This window comes from Neofelis nebulosa, chromosome 8, assembly GCF_028018385.1.
Source record: "Neofelis nebulosa isolate mNeoNeb1 chromosome 8, mNeoNeb1.pri, whole genome shotgun sequence".
Taxonomy (NCBI): domain Eukaryota; kingdom Metazoa; phylum Chordata; class Mammalia; order Carnivora; family Felidae; genus Neofelis; species Neofelis nebulosa.
The window spans coordinates 63,115,141-63,142,248 of NC_080789.1; the positions used below are offsets into that span (position 1 = coordinate 63,115,141).

General features: G+C 51.6%; 1 protein-coding gene across 1 annotated transcript; it reads left to right on the forward strand.

Moving 5' to 3' along the window:
- Window positions 1-13,753: 13,753 nt before the first annotated feature.
- On the forward strand, window positions 13,754-21,600 carry KRT8 (keratin 8). Its single transcript, XM_058742666.1, has 9 exons — window positions 13,754-14,199; window positions 17,139-17,347; window positions 17,963-18,023; window positions 18,474-18,569; window positions 19,205-19,369; window positions 19,638-19,763; window positions 20,452-20,672; window positions 20,812-20,870; window positions 21,176-21,600. Exons 1-9 carry the CDS (start codon window positions 13,858-13,860, stop codon window positions 21,364-21,366), a joined length of 1,470 nt encoding a protein of 489 aa, XP_058598649.1. The 5' UTR covers window positions 13,754-13,857; the 3' UTR covers window positions 21,367-21,600.
- Window positions 21,601-27,108: the final 5,508 nt, after the last annotated feature.

Below are 27,108 nucleotides of genomic sequence, written 5' to 3' on the forward strand. Positions count from 1 at the left end.
GAAGAGAGAGAGAGAGAGAGAGAGAGAGAGAGAGAGAATGAGTAGGGTAGGGGCAGAGAGAGAGGGAGAGAGAATTCCAAGCAGGTTCCTCGCTGTCAGGGCAGGCTCCCATGGGCTCAAACTCACAAACCGTGAGATCATGACCTGAGCTGAGATCAAGCTGGGTGCTTGGGGCACCTGGGTGGCTCAGTCAGTTGAGCGTCCGACTTTGGCACAGGTCATGATCTCGCGGTTTGTGAGTTTGAGCCCCGCGTCGGCCTCTGTGCTGGCAGCTGGGAGCCTGGAGCCTGCTTCAGATTCTGTGTCCTTTTCTCGCTCTGCCCCTCCCCCATTCATGCTTGCTCTCTCTCTCTCTCTCTCTCTCTCTCAAGAATAAATAAAACATTTAAAAAAAATTTTTAAAAAGATTTGGATGCTTAACCTACTGAGCCACCCAGGTGCCCTGGCATTTCTAATGCTGCCATTATGGTCATTAATGAGACAGTCAAGGTCCCTGCCTGTATGGAGCTTTTTCCTCTTGGTGGGAGAGGTCCCCTAAGTCTGTCAGAATCACTAAAGTAGGAGGTCTAATTTAGATGTTTGCCATATACTAATTGAATAAATGTAATAGATATATTTTCAAGTTACTAACTAAAATAAGAAAACCGTCTTTGGACAATTTCTTCTGGATTATCCACATTACCGCTTCCCTTGGTGGAAAGACCTGGATACTGACTTTGTAAGAAAGCGTCACTGGGAAGAGCATGTGCAGGCTTTGGACTTAGTCCAGACTTGAGGTCAAGTCTTGAAGGGCTTTTAGTTTCCTGATCTGTAAAATATGGTTAATGGTACCTTCCTCATACAAATAATATATGCAAGAGATCTGACACTTAAAAAAATTTTTTTTTATGTTTATCTACCTTAGAGAGAGAGAGAGAGAGAGAGAGAGAGAGAGAGCACGAGCAGGGGAGGAGCAGAGAGAGAGGGAGACACAGAATCCGAAGCAGGCTCCAGGCTTCAAGCCATCAGCACAGAGCCCAATGCGAGGCTCGAACTCACAAACTGCAAGATCATGAACCAAGCCGAAGTCAGAGGCTTAACTGATGAGCCACCCAGGTGCCCTGAGATCTGACACTTTGATATTAGTGGGGACCCAATAAATGAGGGCTGCCACCATTATCCCCACTGTTTCGACAACCACCACCACCACTACCATTGCTGGCAGGGAAAGGGGCCCTGGGCTGAGAGCTGGGGATGACAAGAGGGTGGCAGGGCTCAGTTTGCATGGCTAGCTCCCTAGGAATTGGATTTGCAAGCTTGTGTTTTGCATGGTGGCAGATTTTTGCATGCTATCCCTTTATTACTCTCCCCTAGAGTCCTCCTTACAGGCCCAATTGCCACCTCCCTCAGCCCTTGTGAACCAGCTCGAACCCACCTGGGCACCTACCGTGGGCTGGGTAAGCACTTTGGAGGACACAACGATGCACGAGATACTGTTCCACCCTGCAAGAGGGAATACTGGAACTTCAATTTTTTTTTTTAAATATAATTTATTGTCAAATCGGTTTCCATACAACACCCAGTGCTCATCCCAACAAGTGCCCTCCTCCCTGCCCATCACCCATTTTCCCCTCCCCCCCACCCCCCATCTACCCTCAGTTTATTCTCAGTCCTTAAGAGTCTCTTATGGTTTGCCTCCCTCCCTCTCTGTAACTTTTTTCCTCCCCTTCCCCTCCTCCATGGTCTTCTGCTAAGTTTCCCAAGATCCACATATGAGTGAAAACATATGATAGGTCTTTCTCTGACTGACTTATTTCACTTAGCATAATACCCTCCAGTTCCATCCACATTGCTGCAAAAGGCCATATTTCATTCTTTCTCATTGCCAAGTAGTATTCCACTGTGTATATAAACCACATCTTCTTTATCCATTCATCAGTTGATGGACATTTAGGCTCTTTCCACAATTTGGCTATTGTTGAGAGTGCTGCTATAAACATTGGGGTACAAGTGCCCCTATGCATCAGCACTCCTGTATCCCTTGGGTAGATTCCTAGCAGTGTTACTGCTGGGTCATAGGGGAGGTCTATTTTTAATGTTTTGAGGCACCTCCACACTGTTTTCCAGAGTGGCTGCACCAATTTGCATTCCCACCAACAGTGCAAGAGGGTTCCCGTTTCTCCACATCCTCACCAGCATCTATAGTTTCCTGATTTGTTCATTTTTGGGACTTTAATTCTTACAAGGCCAATGTGTCCAAGCAGGTGCCTGCTCAAGTTCCACGGGGGTGGTGCTGAAGGGGGAGAAGGGGTGGGGAAGCTGCATGGAGGGAGGCTTTAGGAAAGGCAGGGGGACGCGAAAAAGAGAGGCGGTGGAAATCAGGCTGACATTGACTGGAAACCTGCAACTGTTGGGGAAACGTTCCTTTATCTCATGTTCACATCAGCCCTCTTGGGTAGTTGTCTGTATCTGCATTTTCAGCTGAAGAAAAGGAACGTCAGAGACATAGATTAAGTAACTCGCCCAGCTCCGCACACTTAGGAAGTGGCTCCAAAATTCTTTTGATTGCATTCACCATCCTGTGGCTTTCCGTCACACCTGGCTGTGGGGCAGTAGCATGTGCACGGGGACAATCCCAGCAGTGAGGAATCCACGGGATTCAGATCCCAGTTCTTTAAAAAACATTTTTTTTAATGTTTTATTTATTTTTGAGACAGAGAGAGACAGAGCATGAGCAGGGGAGGGGCAGAGAGAGAGGGAGACACAGAATCTGAAGCAGGCTCCAGGCTCTGAGCCGTCAGCACAGAGCCCAACGCGGGGCTCGAACTCAAGAATTGTGAGATCATGACCTGAGCCGAAATTGGACGCTTAACCGACTGAGCCACCCAGGCACGCTAGGACCACAGAAGTTCCATGGTGGCCTCATCATGCTGTTGCTGGAGTGAAGGCGTGCACTCTCGTGATGTGATGAACAAAAGGAAGGAGGCAAGTGTAAACTGTTCAGGGGAGGGTCTGCACACTCACTCTGCAACATCCACTCCGGGCCAGTGCCCTGCCAGGCAGAGGCCGGCACAGAGATAGGAACCAGACTTGGACACTAGAGGACCCCGACCTGTCTGCAAGGAGCTCTGGTCTGGCGCCGGTGGGACAAACGCGATGGCAGGGGTGGGTCCAGCAGCCGCTCTGGCAAATGCGTGTACCCATCTGGCTGGAGCAGAAGGTGGGTGCTAGGGTTGAGCGGGGAGCTGCCAGAAGTGCATCTGAGCCACCATCTTGCTTCCCTTCACCTTGGACCCAGCCCTGCAATCAACTGCCATATCCTGTTGGTTCTTTCTTCTTACCGTAAGCTCGATTCCATCCCTGCCTTCCCGCCTCACTGCTCCCACCCCACCACAGGGCTCCCCACTTACGGTCTGCAGTAGCCCCCGTCTAGTCTCCTGCCTCCAGTTTTGCCTCTACCACCTAACCTACACATCTCAACTCACTTAATCTCCCTAAAACACTGCTCTAACCATGTTGCCCTCCTGCCCCACACCTTCGCTGCCTCTGTGACCTGCAGGATGAGCTCTCGTCTGGACTTTGAAACCCTCAGTCCCCCCACCTCCTCACTACCTAGTTTTTCTGCTCCATTCCAGAGGATTCCTGTTCCCGTCTAATGACTCCTCGCATTTCTGGATCTTTCCATCCAAATTCTTCTTTTGTAAATTCAACTCAATCAAGCCCCAAACCATTTGAAACAGTGCTTCGCTTTCTTCAAAGTCCTAACAGCGTATGTTTGGATCACTCATGTATTTGAAATCAATATTTCATTGAAAAGGTACAAAAGGTAGACTTTGGCCAGGCAGAATTTATATTTGCACAAGGGCTCAGCGTGTACGCCGGTATCTTTACACCCCTGCAGCCCTCTAGATTTCCATGCCTTCCTTTGTGTACATTTGGATTAGTGTAGGTAGTGAACATCTGTTGTTGTTACCTGTCCTATATCTCATCCTCCTTTTTTGGCGAATCACCAAACTACCACTTTCCCGTAGTTTGGGTGGGGCGGACCACCCCTCTCCAGGCTCTGGCCATGTGTGTGATCTGGTCTTATCAAGGTTTACAGTCTTGTACAGCCCTGGCCGCATCGGTGGGTTCCGGGATGAGCACGTGATCCAAGACAGCCCAAGGAGAGTCGGCCTTGCCCCTTAGGCTGGGAGGACGGGGTGGTCGTTCCAGCCGCAGCCTGGAGCCTGTCTGCCCGGGAAGGAAGGTGACACAGAGGAAAATAAGAGAAGTAGAGAGAGACCCTCATCCGGCTATGCCAAAAGTCAGATGCACCCCTGATCCTCTCAATTGGGCGAGCAAATAAGTGATCTCTGACCCTGAAGCCCCTTTGAGTTGGATCTCAGTCGCTTGCAAGCAAGAGTCGTGAGCAATGTGTATCTGCGTGCTGGGGTGTGGATGATATGGCCCCTTGTCCATGGGTGTGTGTGTGGTATACATTGGAGAGTGGTGTGTATGTGGCTGTGAGGGGTGGGCAAGGTGAGGGGGCGGGCACATGCTCACGTGAGGCAGGGCGATGTGTGGTGTGTGTGTGTGTGTGTGCGCGAGCCTGTGGGGTGAGGCTGATGTGACTAGCTGTGAAGGCATGTGTACGTGGGGACAGGGGATGTGGGGTATAGATTGGGGTTGTGTGTGCATAGGTGGGGGTGGACATGTGAGGGATTGTTTGTTCTGGCAAAACACCTGCCTCCTGTGTGTCCTGAGGGCAGGAGTCCAGCTTTGTGTCTCTATATACTCAGGGAGAACCCAGCGATTGCTCAGAAAACCCCTGTTTATCATCAGTAGCCTCCACCCTTCAGAGAAAACCCTCATTGTTTTTAGACTGAGGCCAAATTGCTTGGAACCCTTGAGTGACATATGGAATCATAAAACGTGATGTTCTTGAGTAAGTCAGAAATATCCGAGGCTGTTTAGACCAACTCCTAATATCAGAGGAGGAAATTGAGACTCAGGGTGTGTGACTCCTTGTTTGTTACTTCCTTTTAACCCATAGGGTAGGGACAGGGGTGGGCAAGGCTGGCATTGGGGCAGCTCACTTAAAAAAAATTTTTTTTTTAATCTTTATTTATTTGTGTGTGTGTGTGAGAGAGAGAGAGAGATTGAGAAAGTGGGGGAGCAACAGAGAGAGAAGGAGACACAGCAGAATCCAAAGCAGGCTCCAGGCTCTGAGCTGTCAGCACAGAACCTGACGTGCGGCTCGAACTCACCATCCGTGAGTTCATGACCTGAGCCAGAGTTGGACGCTCAATGGACTGAACCACCCAGGCACCCCTGGGGCAGCTCACTTTTTTTGTTTACAAAATTTTTAATGTTTTTATTATTTTTGAGGCAGAGAGAGACAGAGCATGAGCAGGGGAGGGGCAGAGAGGGGGAGACACAGAATCCAAAGCGGGCTCCAGGCTCTGAGCTGTCAGCACAGGGCCCAACGCGGGGCTCGAACTCACAGAGTGTGAGATCATGACCTGAGCTGAAGTCAGACGCCCAACCAACTGAGCCACCCAGACACCCCATGGGGCAGCTCACTTTTGAGGAGACCCCTCCTCAGTCCTGCCTCTCCATGGGCTATGGTTGCTTTTATGGTGGGTGATTAACCTCTGGCTGTGCGTAGATACCGGGGTATTAGATACAGGGGTGTTCATGACTTCCCTTGATGGGTGCCCTTGATCCCTGAGCCTTCTCTGTAGGGAGGGCTGTGCTTTAGCTGTTTGCATCCTGTTCCTCCTTCAGCTCCTCACCTCCCTAGAACAGACTGGTGTCCCCAAGCCAGAGTGTCCCAGCCACCATGCCAGAAATGAGCTATTACTGTGTGATTTACTGGGCCACTCAGCCCTCTGAATGTCTGAGTCAGGCCTGACCGCATCTGGTCTCAGGCTGACCCTTCTGTTCACCCCAACCTGCCATACACAGATGACCATTTCTTATATACCATGATCCACAACTGTGGAAAAGGTTAGGAAAGGCCTAAGCAGTGGCCGTATCCCTGAATGAGGTGGAGACCTGAAGAGCACCTCTCAGAGGCGCAGGCTTCACGCATGACTTTTCAGGACCCCGCCGGTGCTGTGCCATTGGCTTTTCTGTAACCGGTGTGGAAGGCTCACTGCTCCTGTGTAACACAAGCAACAGAGGAGCACTTCTCTTCACCCGGGGGGAAGGGAGGGTGCCTTGGGCTACACGTTAGTGTGTGCCTAACCTGGGGCCATCTGCCAATATGGGGTATCGGGGATTCAAAGGTTCTTGTCCAACCCCCTTGTGTTATGGATGATCTCCTTTAGAAGCAGAGCCCCATAATTTTCTGAGCAACTGGGACCGGGGGGAGGGGGCTGGAAAATGGAGACTCGGAAGTTTTCATCCTAGACAAGAGTGACTTCAGGCAGCGTGGAGGTGAGGAAGCTCTTCTCCGCAGCTTTCACCATCCTCCTTGCTGGACCCTGGGGCTCGTGGTGGCATCCTGTTCTCAGCCCTTTCTCTCAGGCCCTGCCCCCTGCTCTTTCGTACCATGTAAGTATCATTATTAAAGTATTCGAGTGAGTGGCATTACGTGTCTCTCTGAATCCCTCAACGTATAGTGAAGGCCATTAAGGACCCTGCTCCCCCAGAGCCTTCCAACACGTGCCCAGTGTTGAGCCAGCCACCAATGTACTGAGTCAGTGACGGAGGACTCCTAATGGTCACTTTGCAATAGAGATCTTCAAGATGCACTTTGCCTTGGCCAAAGGAGGCTCCCACGTGTACCTAACTGGTGCGAAAGGACCCCAAAAGCTATCTCCCCAGACTTTTCAGGTTGGTGCCTGATAGGCAAATGAATAGATGAAGGAATGAGAGAATGAATAAAAGCAGGAGGGAATCGAGACCGTGGGTCCCTGCCCCAACTCCCCACCTTCCGGCTCAAGTTGCTAGGCAGGAAATTCAGAACAATAGACCTCTGGATGAGAGCTCCGTTGTTGCCTGTTGCCCGGGATAATTCACAGGGCTGGAGGGTGGGGGTGGGCCTGGGGGCTGAGCCTCAGGTCCTGCTTTTTCTTTCCTCCGTCCTGCACTCCTGTCTGGTAACCCGAACACACTCTGGAGGAAAACTTTTTTCCTGCCGTGGAGCTATGGGGGTCCCGTGTGACTCCTTCCGTAGGGCTCCTCCCCTCTCCCCTGGGAGGCATTCTCCAGTGACTCCCTGACTTCCACTTCCTGTCACTCAGGTCACCCACACGGTTGTCCTCACTGCCACGAGTGGGCCCCTTTCAGGCCTTCTTTTAGTCTCTGTTTCCTTGACCAGCACCGTGGAATGCCACGCTCTGGGGACCAGCCCCTCTGTTTCCCTTCTTGAGGAACAGGCATATTATCCTTTGTAAGTAGGGATTCTTCAGTGATCTGGGTTGGGGCTTTGGCCTATTTTTTTTTTTTTTAATTTTTTTAATGTTTATTTATTTTTGAGAGAGAGAGACAGAGTGTGAGAGGTGGAGAGGCAGAGAGAGAAGGAGTCACAGAATCCGAAGCAGGCTCCAGGCCCTGAGCTGTCAGCACAAAGCCCGACGCGGAGTTCGAACTCATGGACCGTGAGATCATGACCCGATCTGAAGTCAGATGCTCAACCGACTGAGCCACCCAACCGTCCTGGGGGCGTTGGCCTATTTTCTCTGGGAAGAGAAGAGTGTGTTCCTGGAAGTCTGGATGGTGCAACCAGACCTAAAGTCTTGTGTTCGACCTTGGATTAAGGGAGGAAGCTTTCAACAAAACCAGATGGATTGCAGCCTGGATGATTTGGGTGTGCAGGCTCCAGACGGAACCTAAGTAAAGGGGAAGGACTCCAAGTGGCTCCCTCCCACCTCGGCTTGCTGGCTCACCCGATGGATGGCATCTTCCAGTTTGATATGTGCGGAGATCAGGGTGTGAGGAGGTTGAGGTGGGAGGGAGACCTCATCATCTCCAGGCTGTTGGGTGGAGGACTGCAAAATGATTGGTCCCAAGATGGGCCACTTTGGCATGTGTATTCTTTTGAGCTGAGGATAACCAAGGCCCAAAAGACTCAGAAAGAAACTTTGATGTTCCCCCTAGCTACCTAAAGGATTTAGATAGAGGACCTCTGTTCCAGGAAGGGAGCTATCACCACTGATTACAGAATAATATGAACTAGAGGTGGTAGACATGAGAAATTCAGCAAAGTCTGTTAAAATTCCTCTCTGTGTCCCATTGTTTCCTTATGGCCCAGCCTACATTTGTTTACCAAACATTTACTCTTTTCCACCTTCCTGTGAATTGCTTTCCTTTCCCTTGAAGTGCCAGACCCTATAGCCTTGTCCTTAGCTCAGGATGACATGTACACCTAATTTTGCCCAACTGTCTCTGGAATCTCTCATGTTTATGAGGATTCCTCATACATAATTAAATTTGATTTCTCCTGTTTATCTGTCTCATGTCAGGTTCATTCTTAGACCAGTCAGAAGAATCTTGAAGTGTAAAGGGAAATTTTTCTCCTTGAACACGAGGTTGTGTGTCTTTTTCCTCTGCGATGAGGCCTATCTTGCTGTCCTTCTTCCCATACTTGTTCTAGTAACATATTTTTTAAAAATCTTAAACAATAATTTTTTTTTAATGTTTACTTATTTTCGAGAGAGAGACAGAGTGCGAGTAGGGGAGAGGCAGAGAGAGAGAGGGAAACACAGAATCTGAAGCAGGCTCCAGGCTCTGACCTGGAACCCGACGTGGGGCTCGAACTCACAAACTGTGAGATCATGACCTGAGCTGAAGTGAGATGCTCAACCGACTGAGCCACCCAGGCGTCCCTAAAAAAATCTTTTTTAATGTTTGGTTTAATTTTGAGAGAGAGTGTGTGAGTGGGGGAGGGGGGAGGGGGGTTGCCAGAGGGTCCAAAGTGGGCTCTTCGCTGAAAGCAGTAATCCCGATGCCGGGCTCGAACCCACGAACTGCGAGATCATGACTTGAGCGAAAGTCCCAACCCATGAAACCGTGAGATCATGACCTGAGCGAAAGTCAGACGCTCAACCGACTGAGACACCCAGGCGTCTGCTAATGACTTCTAATCACATCTCCTATCAGGATCAAAATTTCAGTTCAGAGAACATTCGTGGACGTCTAATCTTCTATGTGTAAAGCTCTATGGTGGCAGAATATGGATCAAAGGCTCTGAGCGTGGAGGATTTGCAAGTTCTAGTCCTAATCCTTACCTGACCTAGGAATTCTCCCTGAGCCTGGTGGGCAGCTGCTAAGCCAGCCTTTGTCTCAGTACTTCTCAGGAGAGGAGCTTGCTGTCTCTCTAGGCAGTCTATTCTCACTCTGGCTTTAATCATCAGAGCCGCCACTTATCATGAAGAAAAAGAGTCACCACTTAGTGAACATTGAACAATTTAGGCCTGAGGCCCACAGCACAAAAATCAACCATAAAATCCACTTTATTATTCATGATTTGGTTTACTGATGGGTGTTCCCGACATCTGTGGCTTGCCACTTAAACTAATTGTTCTTGCTGCCTACGAGCTAAACTCAGCTATTTTTATACCAACATTAAGATTTTAAGTTGCCCATCTTTTCGAGTGATTTCGGTGCTTTGGGAACACTGCCCTGGTTACTAATGGAGAGGCAGGGAACCTGCTGACCTTTGACATCTAAACAAAATCTTCCCTCCTGTCCCCTGATCCCTATGCTGGCCCACAAATCTCTGCTTTATATATGTGGCTAATTTATGTTTTTGTGGTCCTTTTGGGTAACAGCTTTATTGACCCGTAATTCACACACCGTACAATCCAACCATTTAAAGCATACAATTCAATGGTTTTTAGCATTTTCATGAGCTTGTGCAACCATAACCGTAATCAAATTTAAAATATTTTCATCTCTCCCAAAATAATACCTTTGTTCTTTTTTTTTCTTTAATGTTTATTTGTTTTTGACAGAGAGAGAGAGAGAGAGAGAAAGCAGGGGAGGGGCAGAGAGAGAGGAAGACAGAATCTGAAGCAGGCTCCATGCCGTCAGTGCAAAGCCTGATGTAGGGCTCAAACCCACAAACCTGGGAACTGTGAGATCATGACCTGAGCCAAAGTTGGACATTCAACCGACCGAGTCACCCAGGTGTCCCAAGAATACCTTTATTCTTTAGCAATCACCTCCACTCCCCGCCCAGGCTGGAGGTGGTCTAGCAACCATGAACCGATTTTCTGTCTGTACAGATTTTCCTGTTCTGGAGAATTCACATAAATAGAATTATGCAGTATGTGGCCTTCTGTATGGCTTCCTTCACTTAGCAGTGAAAGTGTTACCATATTGTAACATATATCACGACTTCATTCCTTCTTAATGTGAATGATGTTCCATCATGCGGCTATATCACATTTTGCTTATCCATTCATTCATCAGTTGGTGGGCATTTGGGTTGTTTCTTTTTCGGCTATTACGAATAGTGCTGCTATGAATGCGGTGTCTTGTGTCTTCTCTCCTGATCACCGAGAGGAACTCTGTGCAGACCGTCTTTCCTGATGGTTTCGAGGGACGTGAGGGTAGCGACTACCCTGCCCACCCACCTCTGCCCCTCCCCCCGCTTCCTGACACAGCTGCCCATGACTCAAGGCCTCCTGGGGTCTTTCAGCTATACCATCTGTCTCCTCTTTCCTCCTTCTGTTCTCTAGGAAAGGCAGTTTGGGGCAGAGTCATCTGGGTTGTCAGGGTCGGGCACAGTCAACACTTTCCCTTTTGTTGGGCAGACCGCAGGGACCAGAGACAGCCTTATAAGGAGTTGGGCCCTGGGCTGCCCCAGGCTGGTTTTCTCTTCACTCACCACTTGGCCCTAGTCCGGGGCCTTTCCCTTCTGCCTCCAACCCCAGAATCCCAGGCAAGGGCCCTTGGAGAGGGCAGCTCGAGCCTTCTTTTGCATTGATGCTGGCTTGGGGCATCAGGGGAGGGGTTGGCTGGGGTCTCTGGGCAACAGGGAGCTGTCAGATGAGATGCACATACTTCTAGCCTAGGATAGTTCTGCACAGCCCCACAGCTTGAAAACCACAGGGCTCCTTGTAACCCCCTTTGTCCTCACCTTAAACAAAGCGCACTTTAGGAACCAGAAAGCCAGGTGGGTGGAGGCAGAGGGGCTGAGATGTCAGGACTGGCTCTGGGTAGTTCTTTTGTGCTACTTCCTGTAGGATCCCCCCCCCCCCCCCCGCAACATCCCCCCTCCTCCCCACCCACCCTGCCACCTCTGCCCCTAATCTGCCCTGGTCCACCTGACGACAGTTGTTGGGGAGGGGAAGAAGTGGGGAGTTGGTGTCCTCCCTCCTCAGGGCTGCCATACCTGTCTGACCAGCCCCTCCCTCTCTCTTTCCAGCTCAGCTCTCTGTCCCTGGTTTTGGCCGTGGGCCCACATGCCCTCCCTTTGGTCTCTGGAAGGAGAAGTCTCTCTGCCTTGCTAGCGTGGGTGTTTGTTGCAGGGGTAGGGGGGCATGCATTCGATTCACTTTTTGGAAATCAAATCTTCTTTGAAGGGGCTGGGAGAGGGCCTGGTGCAAACAGGTACTCACTGGATTTCGCCGTGTTGGTCCAGCACCTCAGGAGGTGGTGGGGAGAGTGGGGAGGAGAAAAGAGGGGAGGGGAGAAAGGAATGTGGTCTTTGTGTTCCCTCTGGGAGTCTCTGACTCATCTTTCTGGAAGGGACTTACGAGTGTGTACTTCTGTGTGTATCTGTGTGTGCGTTTGGTCTGAGTGGAGCTTTTCTGTGTGTTTTTCTTTTTGGATTTATCTCCGTCGCCAAAGAGGGGGCTGCTGGGTCTTTCTGTCCCTCTGGGTAGGGGTCTGTGTGTCTCTCCTTCTGGAAGTCTGAGCGTGTCTGCTGAAGGATGGGAAGGGTCCTGTATACCTGGCCTCCTGGCAGGTGGGGGCAGTCACTGTCACCCCTTTCCCTGGGGGTGGGGGGGGGGCGTGTGCTGCTCAGCCGTCTCCTCCAAGGGACTCAGGTTTCTGGCATCAACTTGGATGTCACCCAGTCCCCACCTCATGCCCTGCAGGAACTTTCCGAGAATCTAGCCCCAGTCATCACTTAATTGCAGCTGGAATCTCTGCCTCAGGGACCCAAACCTCTTGCCTTACACCTGCAGCCTGCCCCGCCCAGCCCGCCCAGGCCCCGGGGTGCCCTGCACAGCTCCCCATTCTCCAACCTTCTACAGGTGCGTGCTCTGCCCCAACCTGCTGTCCTGACTCATTCTGATAATGGGTTCAGGGAGACAGGTGCAGGGACTCCTCCATCTCCTCCGGCCTGAGAAGAGAAAGAGGGGCCAGGTGGCTACAGCTTGACTCACCATCAGTGCCCCCAACTCCACCCCACCCCACACGGTCCTGCCTCAGGATCCTGCCTCCCTTCCTGTGAATTATCCCCTGGGCGCTATGGGAATGATTCACTCTTCCAAGGAGCAATTATAATGCAGCTTCCCTCTCTCCTGGGCTCCCCCATCTTTCCTTAGTCCTTATTTTTCATTCTCTGTGCCCTTTAGTAAGGCCTACAGTGTTCATCCTGGCCCCGGGGAATCCTGGGATCTTGGGAGGAGAGGAAGGCACTAGGCCGTGTCCAGGAAAAGTGCTCTGTTGGATCTCACTTTATCTTGTACCTAGAGACCCAGAGGGAAGACAACCAGTGTGTATGTGTGTGTGAGTGCGTGTGTGTGTGCATTTATGCCACAATTATTTACCTAGCCCCTTTGGGCACTATAAAAAAAAGTAACTGAGGTTCCTCTCTGTCTCCCTCTCAAAAATAAATAAACATTAAAAAAAATTAAAAAAAAAAAAAAGGCCAAAGCCCCAACCTAGATCACTGCAGAATCCCTACTTACAAAGGATAATATGCCTGTTCCTCAAGAAGGGAAACAGAGGGGCTGGTCCCCAGAGCCTGGCATTCCACGGCGCTGGCCAAGGAAACAGAGACTAAAAGAAGGCCTGAAAGGGGCCCACTTGTGGCAGTGAGGACAACGGTGTGGGTGACCTGAGTGACAGGAAGTGGAAGTCAGGGAGTCACTGGAGAATGCCTGGGGCACCTGGGTGGCTCAGTCGGTTAAGCGTCCAACTTCAGCTCAGGTCATGATCTCAGGGCTCGTGGGTTCGAGCCTCACGTTGGGCTCTGTGCTGACAGCTCAGATCCTGGAGCCTGCTTTGTATTCTATGTCTCCCTCTCTCCTGCCCCTCCCCCGCTCATGCTCTGTCTCTCAAAAATGAATAAATGTTAAAAAAATTAAAAAAAAAAGCAACCAAGGAGATACCAGACAGTTGGTTGGCCTCAGGTTCAAGGATTTGGAACCTAGAGGGCCTGTCCTCCAGCCTGAGCAGAGTTTCATAATCACTCAACATGGAGACAACATGAGGTGGTGTCTTTGGGGTGTTGGGGGTTCAGGGATCCCTTTCCTGCTATGCTTCTGAGTCCTTGCATTTATTTCTCCAAGGAGGGAAGGAGATGACGCCCAGAGTAGGACTGCAGCGGCTCGGTGACCCCAAGCAAGTCTCTTTGTTATGTGGGGCCCCTGCAAGGCAACCGTTCTCCCCAGTTTTACACTTCCGTAATCCTTCTTTTCTGAGTTTTTGGGGCAGTGCTAGAGTGGGCTCCTGGGTAGAGGCAGCTCTCTGCTGCCCCCACCTGAGTCCGGCCTGTAGGTGGCAGGTGTCGGGTTAGGCCCAGCCCCCTCAGGGCCTAGCCACTCAGGTACCAGGCTGATCCCCCTCCCCTTGGGCTGTGCTCTCTGTTATAAAGGGCCAACCCTGGGGAGCTCTTCCCACCATTGAAGCAGCTTCTCGGCTTCTTCTCGAACCTCAGGCAGGTTCAGCCTACTCGCCTCCACTCCAGCCTCCACACCGGCCTCCACCATGTCCATCAGGGTGACCCAGAAGTCCTACAAGGTGTCCTCCTCCGGCCCCCGGGGTTTCAGCAGCCTCTCCTTCACTAGCGCGCCTGGCTCCCGCATCAGCTCTGCCCTGTCCCGGGTGGGCAGCGGCAGCAGCTTCCGGGGTGGCCTGGGCAGCAGCATGAGTGTGATTGGGGGCTATGGCAGGCCCGGCGGTATGGGGGCCATCACGGCTGTCTCAGTGAACCAGAGCCTGCTGAGCCCCCTTAAGTTGGAGGTGGACCCCAACATCCAGGCCGTGCGCACCCAGGAGAAGGAGCAGATCAAGACCCTCAACAACAGGTTTGCCTCCTTCATCGACAAGGTGAGGACTGCCCCCCCCCCCCCCCCCCGCTCCGCCCCCCGCGTGGCTGGCAGTGCCTGGGGCTTGCCAGGGGTCCCGACTGGTCTCTTGGTCACCCAGTCTGTGGGTACATCTCCAGCTCTCCACTGGCGACCTGTTGGGCGCCACCCACCCCGCAACACTCTCCCTTCCAGCGATGACTCAGTCCTCCCGTGCATTTTGGTTGGGGCTGGGGCAGCTGTGGGGAGAGGGTCCGGGCCGCTTCTGACTCTCAACCTTGAGGCTTCCTCCCTTACGCATCTCACCCCTACCCGAGTGCTGACCGGGCTATGAAACTTTAGGCCTGGAAGAGCCTTAGCTGTTCAGTTGTGGGGTGGGACGGGAGGCCCCTTGTCCAGGTTCACCCTCTCCCTAGCCCTGCCCCTAGGGCTCCCCAAAGGTGCCCCTCTGCTCTTTTTTTTTTTTTTAATTTAAATAGGGTTCGATAGGATTCTGGAAGAAGGAAACGGGTGCCTTGACTCAACCAGGCAAATATTGATTGAGGCCTTTGTCGTCCCAGGGCCCGGGTGTGGGGGCACCGAGATGAGTCATCACCCGGCCCCTGCCCTGGGAACCCGCGGGGTGGGCGGGGTCGGGCGGGGCAGAGCTTCGTGTCCCCCCCCCCCCCGTCTCCCCTCCCCCCCCCGCCCCGTCCCGTGGGGCGAGGGGCTGAGGCCTTCCATCGTGGGGGGGTGCTCCCCTACTTGGGGAGCTCTAAGTTTCTGGGGGGTGGGGTCGGGGTGAGGGGACGCCAGGGCCTGGCTTCGGGAAAGCTCCATCCAGGATTCAAAGTCTGCGGGCGTTGGATACCTCGCCCAGGTTTCGTGTCCCGTTCAACCCCATAGTTTATGGCTTCAAATAAGGTGTCTGTCTGCCAACGCCCCTCTCCCCACTCGGCCCTTGGCCCCTTTCACTCTTTCCTACCCCGGCTCCGCCCCAACCTGGCTCCACTTTCCCGACGGCAGGCACCTGGCCGGGTTTTGCAGCCTGGATGTTTGCTGCCCCAGGGGCCCCGGTGGGGGTGGGGGTGGGGGGAGTGCCCAGCGCGCTGGAGGATTGGGCCACTCCCTGCTGAGTGGCTCCTGGAGGCATTGTGGGAAGGGAAGGAGGCAAATCCTGGGGCAGAGTAACGCCCTTAGGAATTGGAGTCCCCCAGGGAATTGGCACTCCCCTGTTTGTGGCCGGCTTGCTGCCCCCTTGGCCCAAAGCACCCTTGACTTTACTCCTTGACGGGGTTTTGTTAGCTTTGGGGTCCTCGCAAGTGAGTAGTTAGGCACGGGCTCTGAGTCCGAGTTCCTGGATCACAGTACTCTGCCCTTCCCTTTGATGGGGCTACTTTGCCAAATCTGATCTCAGGTATAAAATGGGCTTGATAATCCCTAAATCAAAGAGGTTTTGCCGATTCAAGCAAATGATGTATGTAAAGAGCTTAGCAGTACTTGGCCCATAATAAGCAGTCCAGTAAGGCTAAAGGTTAAAATCATGTACTCTTTTATAATTTGGGGGCTGAATGACATGGGGAAGAAAGGATTTCTAGAGAAGAATTTGTTGGCTCTAGACCAGACCCTTAAATCCACCTTCTCTTTTACGTCCCCTCAAGTTAAAGAACAGAAAAAGTGACGACTTGGGGTTAAGAAAAACACATTCTTGTTTTTGGAACCAGTCTGTTATTCTTTCTTTTAAAAATTTCCTTTCTGAGGAGCTTGGCTGGCTCAGTCAGTGGAGTATGTGACTCATGATCTCGGAGTTGTGAGTTCAAGCCCCATGTTGGGTGTAGAGATTACTTAAAAAATAAAATCTTATAAAAAAAATCCTTTTTGATATGTCCTAGTTTCTTCCTGAAATCTGGATCCCTTGAGCCCAAGGAACCCAGAAACATTGTGTTTGGGGCAGGAAGAGAGGGCTGTGGATTCTGTGGGGAGGTTAGTGGGAAGACCTCCGTGATGCTGGAGAATCACAAAGGGAGTGTGGTGGAGATGGGGGTGTTTGGTTTGCACATAGATCTGCCTGGTCTCTTGCCCCTTTCCCAACGCCCAGTGACATCTGCACAGAGATAGGCTCCTGAAACGGCCCGCCTGGGCTTCTCTAGGCTACCACAGGGTTGGGGAGACCCAGGCTCAGAGAGAATAAGCAACTGAATGTTGCTCGGCACAGGTTGGTAGCAGCATTTGGCTAAAACCTGGGGGGCGCCTGGGTGGCTCAGTCGGTTAAGCGGCCGACTTCGGCTCAGGTCATGATCTCACGGTCCGTGAGTTCGAGCCCCACGTCGGGCTCTGTGCTGACAGCTCAGAGCCTGGAGCCTGCTTCGGATTCTGTGTCTCCCTCTCTCTGACCCTCCCCAGTTCATGCTCTGTCTCTCTCTGTCTCAAAAATAAATAAACGTTAAAAAAAAAAAAATTTAAAACCTGGGTCTTCTGGTCAGTGTTCTCCAGGCCGAAGAGCTCAAGTTTCTCTGTAATCTCTAGGAGTCCCTCAGGGCTACTCCCAATAATAATGATGATGACAGTAATAGTTGATATGAGCCCTTGAATTTCCTTTTCAACCTTACATAAAGTATTAATCGCAACTTGGCTATTCTTGCTGATTTGTAATACACAGTGTAAGTAAAGAAGACCTATTCGTTCTACAAGTGTCATTTCAACGTAACTCCCCTAGCTGATCCCTTCCGTCTATGCGCTTGCCTATCATCCCCACTTGTCCCCACCCCAGCACTAGAGGCACATGGCCCCCTAGTCCACTCACCACCGTGCTGTCTCTTTCACGCCATTGGTGATTCTCCCAGAACAGCTAACCAGCTCTCTGGGTTCTGGAGACCCCACTGCCCGGGAAGTGGGTTAGAGGAAAGGACAGTGCTTGCTTCCCCCCACACTGCACCTGATGGCCTGATGTGGACCTTCTTGCTCCCTCCTTCCCTCATGCAGGTGCGGCACCTGGAGCAGCAGAACAAGATTCTGGAGACCAAGTGGAACCTCCTGCAGCAGCAGAAAACCGCTCGCAGCAACATGGACAACATGTTCGAGAGTTACATCAACAACCTCCGACGGCAGCTGGACACCCTGGGCCAGGAGAAGCTGAAGCTAGAGGTGGAGCTTGGCAACATGCAGGGCCTGGTGGAGGACTTCAAGAATAAGTGAGTTGCCCTCCCACCGCCCCCTACCGACTGAAGTCCTCCTGCCCTGCCTAAGACCCCAGGGCCCTCTGCTTGTTGGGCAGTGCAGTCCTATGTAATGAGGGTGACCAGAGGACCAGGCTTTCCAGGGCAGTCTAGGTTTATGCCCGTTGTCCAGGCATAATTGTTAACAGCACCCACCCCCTTTCGATCTCAGAACTGTCCAGATTTGGACAACAAGGTATATGTTAATATTTACGTCATAAGCATCAGATGGGAGAGGCCTCTGGTACGTACCTGCAGCCCTAGCCTTATTTTTTCCTTACCCTTGATTTCCAGCACACCCCAGAAAGTTCTGTCTGAGGTCTCCTGTCAATCCCCGCTGCTAACCCTCTTCATATGCCTAATCCAATGTGCACACGTGGGTTCAGAGAGGGATTTCCTGCCACAGGCCTCCCCCCTGGGTGATGATAGCCTGGGGTAGGGGTGGGGAAAGAGTTGACTGGTTGGGGCGGAAGCACCAGACCAGCCTTCATATCCTTCATGAACTGAGTTTCCTAGATATTGCCTCCCCAAATACTCAGGATAACCTCACCTTTGCCTTCACCCTCTGATTCTAATTCTGTTCCTCACCAGATACGAGGAGGAGATCAAAGAACGTGCAGACATGGAGAATGAATTTGTCCTCATCAAGAAGGTGAGGGAACACTCCTCCCCGACCAGACATGGAAGGCGGGGCTTAGAGACTTGGATTAGGAGGTTTTCCGGGTTCTGTCCCTAAATGTGTCCAAGTAATGGGGCATTTGGGTGCCTCCCAGGTATACAGCATAGAAAGATAGACAAGGACTGAGGGATACTTGGGTACATTTGGACAGAACTCTGAACATTGATGTTAGGACGTGGTTAAGAAAATGGAGGTCTGGCCATGGAAGGGCCTCTTAGTGGAGGAGGAGGAGGGCTGCAGAAACTGAGGTAAACGTGTTTGGGCTGGGGATACAGGTGTGATGGGGCTGAGGCTGGAGAATCAGGCCATGGAGTGAGGTGGAAAAGTCAGTTGGTTAGAGGTTCTGTGTCTGGGCCATTGGGTGTCCCTGGTTGGGGTTGTGTGTGGACACTCAGCTCAGGCTGCCCCTCCCCTACCACCCAGGATGTGGACGAAGCTTACATGAACAAGGTAGAGCTGGAGTCCCGCTTGGAAGGGCTGACCGACGAGATCAACTTCTTAAGGCAGCTGTATGAAGAGGTATGTTCTTGGGGGCTGAGGACTGAGGGTCCCCCCCGCCCCCCATCAGAGGCTCCTCCCAGCCCCCAGTGGATCAGCAGATGAGTATCACCACTGAATGATTACAATTATTGACATAACCCAGCATGGTGGTTCTATATGTTTTGCCCCCCCTGCATGAGGGTGAGGGAGGCTTTATTACCCTATTTCATAGGTGAGAAAACAGGCTCGGGAATGAAGTATCTTGTCCAAGGTCTTCATACAGAGTGGTGACCCAGCTACAACTTGAACCTGCTCTGTCCCCAGAGCCTTTGTTCTGAATCTTTGGGCCTTCTAGAAAGCTCTTCAGGGGCTTACTGCTGGTAGCTGAGTGTGGAAGGGTGCTGCTGCTCAGGTTACTCACCTGAAGCCAGGTTGCCTTATTATCCTTATCTTCTTTCACCTGAACTTCCCCCCAGGTTTCAGGTCTTTGACATGTCTTCCTTCTTCAGGAACGTGGCCCTCTCCCCAGCTCTAATTCCACCTGCTTCTCTCCTCTGTTGCTGGCCTCCCTGTTTTGTCCCTAAAGAAGTCCCTTCTGCCAGAGGGGACTTCTTGGGTGCAGGGACAGGGCCTTACCCCCACCCCCCCACCCCCACCCCACCTGCCCCCTACAGGAGATCCGTGAGCTGCAGTCCCAGATCTCGGACACGTCTGTGGTGCTGTCCATGGACAACAGCCGCTCCCTGGATCTGGATGGCATCATTGCCGAAGTCAAGGCCCAGTACGAGGAAATCGCCAACCGCAGCCGGGCTGAGGCTGAGACCATGTACCAGATCAAGGTGAAGAGTGGGGTCACTAGGTTGGCCCTCCCCTCTGGCTGGTTCTGTGCCCTAGTACTTAAGGAGGGAGCAGGATTTCAAAGTTGACCTTGCCTGCTGTGAGCTGGGCCTGCTGAGTGGGTACTGTGGAGACAGGGATATCCGTGTGCCTGGAGGTCTGGAAGAAGGCCAGCAGTGGTGTGTGCGTGTGTGTGTGTGTGTGTGTGGTGGGGCAGGAGTGAGGTGAGATGAGCAGGGCACTTGCCTCACTCCTGCCTCATACCTGCAGTACGAGGAGCTGCAGACATTGGCTGGGAAGCATGGGGATGACCTCCGTCGCACGAAGACGGAGATTTCCGAGATGAACCGGAACATTAACCGACTCCAGGCGGAGATTGAGGGCCTCAAAAACCAGGTATGGGCTGGGCTGGCGGTGGGAGAGGATGCCTGGACATGTGTGGGTGACAGCGAGCAATGCAGCAGGGAGTGAGGGGCCTGGGAAAGAATCCTAAACCGGACTTCCAGGTTCTCAGGCTGCTGCTGGGAGGCTGAAGGGTGCGGAAGAGGTTCCTGGGGCTGTCGCAGGGGCCAGAGGGGGTGGGACAGGCAGGTTGGGGTCCAGAATGGGTTCTCTCAAGTCTGCTTTATTTTATTGTTTTGTATATCAGGGTAAGGTCAGGCTCTGCTGCTTTTAACACAGTCTGGAAAGCAGAGAGCTGGCCCAGTTAGGGCGGGGATGATGCTTCATGGTGTCCCAGGTGAGAAGTTTGTGCAAGGAAGAGTCTGGGAACTGCTTGGATTTCCCTATTCTGGTTCCTTTTTTTTTTTTTTTTTTAATAAGTAAACTATACCCAATGTGGGGCTTGAACTCATGACCCTGGGATCAAGAGTCACATGCTCCACCACCGCCAGCCACTGCCCCGCCCCACTCTATTTGGGTTCCTGAAGCTCATTGGTAGCATTTTCTTGGTGCTAGGTGGAGTTGGTTAATCTAGGTCAGGGAGAGGCTCTGGTCCCTAAAAAAGGGAAAGGGAAGGTGGGTACAGGGGGAGGAGATAACCAGGCTCTGCCCTGACCTGCTTACCTTCTCTCTGCCCCCACAGAGGGCTTCCCTGGAGGCCGCCGTAGCTGATGCCGAGCAGCGTGGGGAGCTGGCTGTGAAGGATGCCAATGCTAAGGTGGCTGAGCTGGAGGCCGCCCTGCAGCGGGCCAAGCAGGACATGGCCCGGCAGCTGCGGGAGTACCAGGAGCTCATGAACGTCAAGCTGGCTCTGGACATCGAGATCGCCACCTACCGCAAGCTGCTGGAGGGCGAGGAGAGCAGGTGGGTGTTGGGGGTCTCTGAGCGGCCCTGGCGCCCCAGCCCTGGGACCTGGCGTGGGGAGGGGTGGGAATTGAGTCCCGTGGTCCTGGAACAAGGGTCAGGAGTTGGGTCTGATGTCCCGTGTGTCCTCTGGGTCCAGGCTGGAGTCTGGGATGCAGAACATGAGTATCCACACTAAGACCTCCACCGGCTACTCAGGTGAGTGTCCTGGCCCTGGGGTGCAGGGCAGGAGGGTGGGGCCTTTTCAGCCAGCTCCTATACGTCTCCCTCTTGTACAGGTGAGGAAACTGGGGTGCAGTCAGATGTCTTGTCCAAGGTCACATAACTAATTCAAAGCTCTGTCCTACCCTGCTCCTGGTTTCCCCCCAGTAATCCTAAAATAATGAAGCAGGGTGATTTCCCAGGCCTGCGGACTATGTAGGGAGTGACAGGGAACAGGGGACACGGAGTCTGATGTGTACATGGCCTTGTGTGCTCATGTGACTGCTTCTATCCCTGACCAGGTGGGCTGGTCTCAGCCTACGGGGGCCTCATGAGCCCTGGCCTCAGCTATGCCATGCAGTCTGGCTTGGGCTCTGGTGGGAGCTCTGCTTCCTCAAGCCGTGTCAGCTCCTCAAAGGCTGTGGTGGTGAAGAAGATCGAGACCCGTGATGGGAAGCTGGTGTCCGAGTCGTCTGACGTCCTGTCCAAGTGAACAACCACTGTGGTCTCTCCCAGCCTCCCCGCTCCAGTGGCTGCCATAGAGCCTGTGGGGGAAGGAGCTGTGCAGGGGAGCATCGGGAACGGGAGGCCCACCTAAGCCTCGCCCCAGTCCTCGGCCTACCCTTCGGGGGAGTCCACTGCCCTGGGTACCCCCTCTTGCCCCCAGCTAAAAGCCAATTCAAGAGTCTTTTCCCAAATAAAGCCTCAGATGGCTCTGCCAATCCCACTTGGCTGTGTGCAGCCCGTGTTAAGGGGTGGGGTGGGGTGGGGTGGGGTGGGGGAGAGGTGGTCGGGAGGCCTCTCTTGGCACTCAGAAGCTGGGGGGAGGGGGTCCTGGAAAGTAGGGGGCACCGGGGAGGAAAGTCTGGCCTTCTCTAGGCTGCTCCCAGAGAGAATTCTTTGCTGAAAGCCAGATGACGCCTTGCCCATTAATGTGCTCTTAAATACCCATTCCATTTTACCTGTGCAACAAAGCCTTCGAGGCCAGCAGAGCAGGTTTTGGGTGGAATTATCAGGAGAGAGTTCAGTTTCCTTTCTATAGCATCACAGGACCGCTTGCACATAGGGCCAAGTAACTGGCCCAGCTAGAAAGAGGAGGGTCTGGTATTGGAACCCAGTTCAGTTCCCAAGCCTCTCCTCTTCCTCCTCAGCCAGGCACATGGCATTTTCTTGGTGGTCACAGATGTCTCTTTACCGTCGTGATTCCTTTGCAGCTGAGGACCAAGCAGTCCTGGTTTTCCCATCCCTTCAGAAGCCCAGAGTCCATTTCTAGTAACTGGGTGTGTGTCACACCTGCAATTTCTAGAAGCCGAGATCGTATAGGACGTGGCATTGATAAGTGGGCTCTTCCCTGTTCCACTCATGGTTGCACCCACCCTACAGTGGTCTTTGCCCCCGCTTTCCACCCTTTTAAATGCACTTTTTATATTATAGACACAGCTGAGTATGCGAAGGGCGTGTGCATTCTGTGTTTGCATGTGGAGGGTGTGCTGTGTGTATATGGGTGTGGATATATTCTGTGGAATGTGTAAAGGGGTTTGCCTGTTTTTGCTGAAATGCAGCCTCCAAGGTCTAGGGCAGGACCAGAGGTTTAGGACACAGCGAGGTGGGGCAGCGCATCCCTGGCCTGTGGTTTCACTGCCACGACCAGGGAGTTCGAGGCTGATATGTTGGCCCCCTAGACTAAGTGTGGACAGGCCCTTATTTACTTTCCGAAACACCACGGGAGAATAAAAAAGACAATATAGAAGTGTGGACAGCTGGCACTGGAAGTTCAAGTTCTGGTCCTGCTTGTGGGTCTCCCAAGTTTCTGTCCCCAGACCTTGGTTTCCCAGCCTCTGGACTCTATCTTGCTACCTCCCTAGCCACCCACCTCAGTGAAGCTGCTTCCAGACTGATTCCCCTCATTCTACTGCCCCACCCCCTTCCGGGGCCAGGGTTCTGGACTCTGTTGCAATAAAGGACTTCTCTCTTCAATGATAAGACTAAGCACCATTATTTAGAACAGCATTGGGGTGCCTGGGTGGCTTAGTCTGTTGAGTGACTTGGGCTCAGGTCATAACCTCATGGTTCGTGAGTTCGAGCTCTGCGCCGGGCTCTGTGCTGACAGCTCAGAGCCTGGAGCCTGCTTCGGATTCTGTGTCTCCCTCTCTCTCTGCCCCTTGCCCGCTTGTGCTCTCTCTTTCTCCCTCTCAAAAATAAAGAAATGTAACCAAGAAATTTAGAACAGGATCATCTCTCTAATTATTGTGGCAGCAGCTTGAAGTAAGAAATTCATTTTTGTCGCAACTTGCAAAGGTATATATACAATGCTAACCAGCCTTCTGCTCACGTGTGACTGACTCACCAGGTCCCAGGAGGTGGCAGGGTAGTGTTAGAGCCCAGAGCAGGCCCACCACGAAGTGAAAGGGACCTCTTGCCCACTGAGGCCCCGAGTCAATATTGTCTGTTGTGCACTCCCCAATCCTTCTTGAAGCTAGCCACCTGTCTTATTAGGCCCTGCCCCCGGGACAGTGGGCATGCAGGGGGCAGCCAAGGGTCCCACCAGTAGCCTCCTAGAATTTCCTTCCACACCCCAGGTGTTTGTTCAGGGAAAGACAGAAAAGCTTCGGGGAGAATTCCTTTTCCCTCCCTCCCCCTCCTTCCTGTCCCAGTTGCTGTGTACCTACTATGTGATCAAGGTCACTCAGGAGATAACAAAATACCAGAGCTTAGACAAGGACACTGAGGAAGGACGGAAACGTTACTTCAATACCCACTTGAGGGCGGAGCTTGTCCATCACATTCCAGCCCTCCGAGGGGCCTGGGTATTAAAACCCCCAAATTATGCACAGACTTTGCATAAGGTTACCCTGTAAGTGATGGAAGTGATGTCTGATGCTTGGACCAGTGGGCGCTTTTTTGACGATAACTCGATTTTTATCATATGTACGCATGTCACACGCAGCTGAAAAAATTTAAGCTTGTTTTTGTTTTTGAGTAGATCTAAAGGTCCCCCATACACAATTCTAAGTACAAACGGCCTCCTTCCTCACCAGCCACCCGGTTTCTCGCCCAGAGGGTAACTAACATTACCTGTTTCTTGTAATTCATCTCAGCTAGAGTTTATGTACATATTAATTCCTTAGGTACATACATATATACAGGTGTACTTTTCTTTCACAAAGGGTTTTACACTATATGTAGTATTATATGTCGTGCTTTGACATTCAGTCAGTGCCTGTTCTTCCGTATCAGCATGCAAATTGTTGTCTTATGCTTTTTCAAAGCTGCATAATATTCCACTATGGATGCTATGTATGTATTAGTGTCAGGAAGTAAATAAGTAAGCAAGCAAGCTCTATGCCCAATGTGGGGCTTGAACTCACGGCTCTGAGATCAAGAGTTCCGTCGCTACCAATCGAGCCAGCCAGGTGCCCCATATTACAAAAATTTTTTTAATTGAGTTTTTAATTTTAATTCCAGGATAAAGTCTCATATTTTATTTAACCAATCTTCAAATTGTGGGTCTTTTCAATCTTCTGCTATGACAGCAAAGTTGCAGTTAATGACCTTGGATACATGGCATACGGTACATGATGAGGGTATCTGAATAATTCCTGGAATTGCTGAGTCAAAGTAAATGTACATTAAATTTTTTTTAAGGTTTTATTTTTAAGTAATCTCTACACCCAGCATGGTGCTTGAACTCACAACCTCAAGATCGAGAGTCGCATGCCCCACCGACTGAGCCAGCTAGGCACCCCTGTAACGTTTAAATTTTCCATAGATATTAGAAAAGAAACTTGTGTTCTTATAGGACTGAATTTTAGTTTTCTAGAAAATCTATGGGTATAGAAGGCCCATGTTTGACTATCTCAGGGAAATCAGACATTGCTCCTCAACTCTCACCCCTCCAGGAATAAAATAATGAATCTTCCAAGCATTTGTGGGCCATTCTTCATACATTGTCGTTTCAAGGTTTGCTCTGCCTTCCGAAGGTGATCTGGGCTAAGATGGCCTGTGATCACCTTAGGTGATCTAAAGCAGGCTCAGGAGGAGGTCCGGACAAAACTAGGGTGCAAGGTGGTGGGAAGGGAGGAGGCCACTGGGAGAAGTACCCCGTGAGGAAGAGAAGAGGGGGCTGGAGATCAGCTGGCCAGTGGGCCAGCCACAGGCTGCTTCTTTGCATATCCTGGTCAGTGTTAGCTGCTTTGCCTATCCGGCACCCCTTCTCCTGTTCTGGTAACAGAACAAACACTCTGCCCACCTGGCCACTCCCACTGTATCCCCCTTCTTTTCAGGAACTGTCCTTTCCAGCTCTAGCCTGTGGTTCTGGTGGGCCTGCCAGTCACAGTACCTCTTCTCTGGGCCCACGGAGGGCTGGAGTCAGCCTGGCCAATCAGAGAACAAAGCCTTTGTTCCTTTTTTGCTGAAGTGTAACATAGATGTAATAAAAGGCAGAAAGGGCTTGATGGATTTCTGCTTATCTTCCCACGTACAACATAGAACATTTCTTGTATCATAGAAGATTTCCTTGGACTCCTTGCCAGAGTGCGCTTTTTTTCTTTTCTTTTTAAATGTTTATTTATTTATTTTGGAGAGAGAGCACAAGCAGGGGAGGAGCAGAGAGAGAGGGAGACACAGAACCCAAAGCAGGCTTCAGACCCCGGGCTGCCAGCACAGAGCGGGACAGTGCGGGACTTGAACCCATGAACTGCGAGATCAAGACCTGAGCCGAAGTCGGACACTTAATCCCCTGAGCCACCCAGGCGCCCCCAGAGTGCACTTTTAAAAGTACAAATGAGGGGCACCTGGGTGGCTCAGTCAGTTGAGCATCTGACTTCAGCTCAGGTCGTGATCTCATGGCTCATGAGTTTGAGCCCCGCATCGGGTTCTGTGCTGACAGCTCAGAGCCTAAAGCCTCCTTCTGATTCTGTCTCTCTCTCTCTCTCTCTCTCTGCCTTTCCCCTCTAGTGTTCTGTCTCTCTCTTTCTCTCAAAAATAAATAAACGTTAAAAAAATTTAAAAAAAAAGTACAAATGAAAAATAAAAGTACAGATCAGACTTGGTTACTCTCTTCCTTAGAACCCTCTAATGTTGGGGTGCCTGGGTGGCTCAGTGGGTTAAGTGTCCAACTCTTGATCTCGGCTCAGGTCATGATCTCACGGCTAGTGGGATCGAGTCCTGCGTCAGGCTCTGCGCTGAGAGCATGAAGCCTGCTTGGAATTCTCTCTCTGCCTCTCTACGTGCACACACGCACCTGTTGTGTGTGCCTTTCTCTTTCTCTCTCTCTCCCTCAAAATAAGTAAACATAAAAAAAAGAACTCCTTGATGTCAACACCCCCCACATTCTGCCTCGGCCCACAGTTTGGGCCTGCTCGGCCTCTGCCTACTCCTCAGGCCTCCTCCTGGCCACTGTCTCCTGTGTTCTCGTTGACTCAGTGATGTGGGCTTTTTGGTGCTTGGTCACACTTCCTTCTGCCCAGGGCCCTTGCACATGCTGTTCTATCTTTTTGGGGACATGTTGCTTTTTTATGCACACATAGCAGTTTCCTATTCTTTTTTCATGGTGCAGCACAATGCAGCTTCTGCAGGAAAGCCTTCTAGACACGTGGGCTGGGTGGGCTATTTCTTTAAAAAACAATTAAAAAAAAATTTTTTTTAACGTTTATTTTTGAGACAGAGAGAGACAGAGTATGAACGGGGGAAGGGCAGAGAGAGAGGGACACAGAATCAGAAGCAGGCTCCAGGCTCTGAGCCATCAGCCCAGAGCCCAACGCGGGGCTCGAACTCACAGACCGCGAGATCGTGACCTGAGCTGAAGTCAGACGCTTAACCGACCGAGCCACCCAGGCGCCCCAACAATTTTTTTTTTTAATGCTGATTTATTATTGAGAGACAGAGAGACAGAGCATGAGCATGGGAGGGGTAGAGAGAGTGGGAGACACAGAATCCGAAGCAGGCTCCAGGCTCCGAGCTGTCAACACAGAGACACACGCGGGGCTAGAACTCACAAACCGCGAGATCATGACCTGAGCCGAAGTGGGACGCTTAACTTCCTGAGCCACCCAGTTGCTCCAGGGCTATTTCTATAATAAGTTCTCAAAGTATCCTGTACTTTCTCCTTGTAGACTATCACTCTGTGCTCATCTGTAGTGATGCCTTATTCATGTCAGCCGTGTCTGATAGACTGTAAGCTACACTGGGGCAGGGACCACATCACATCTGCCCAGTTTTTCCTTATCTTCAGTAC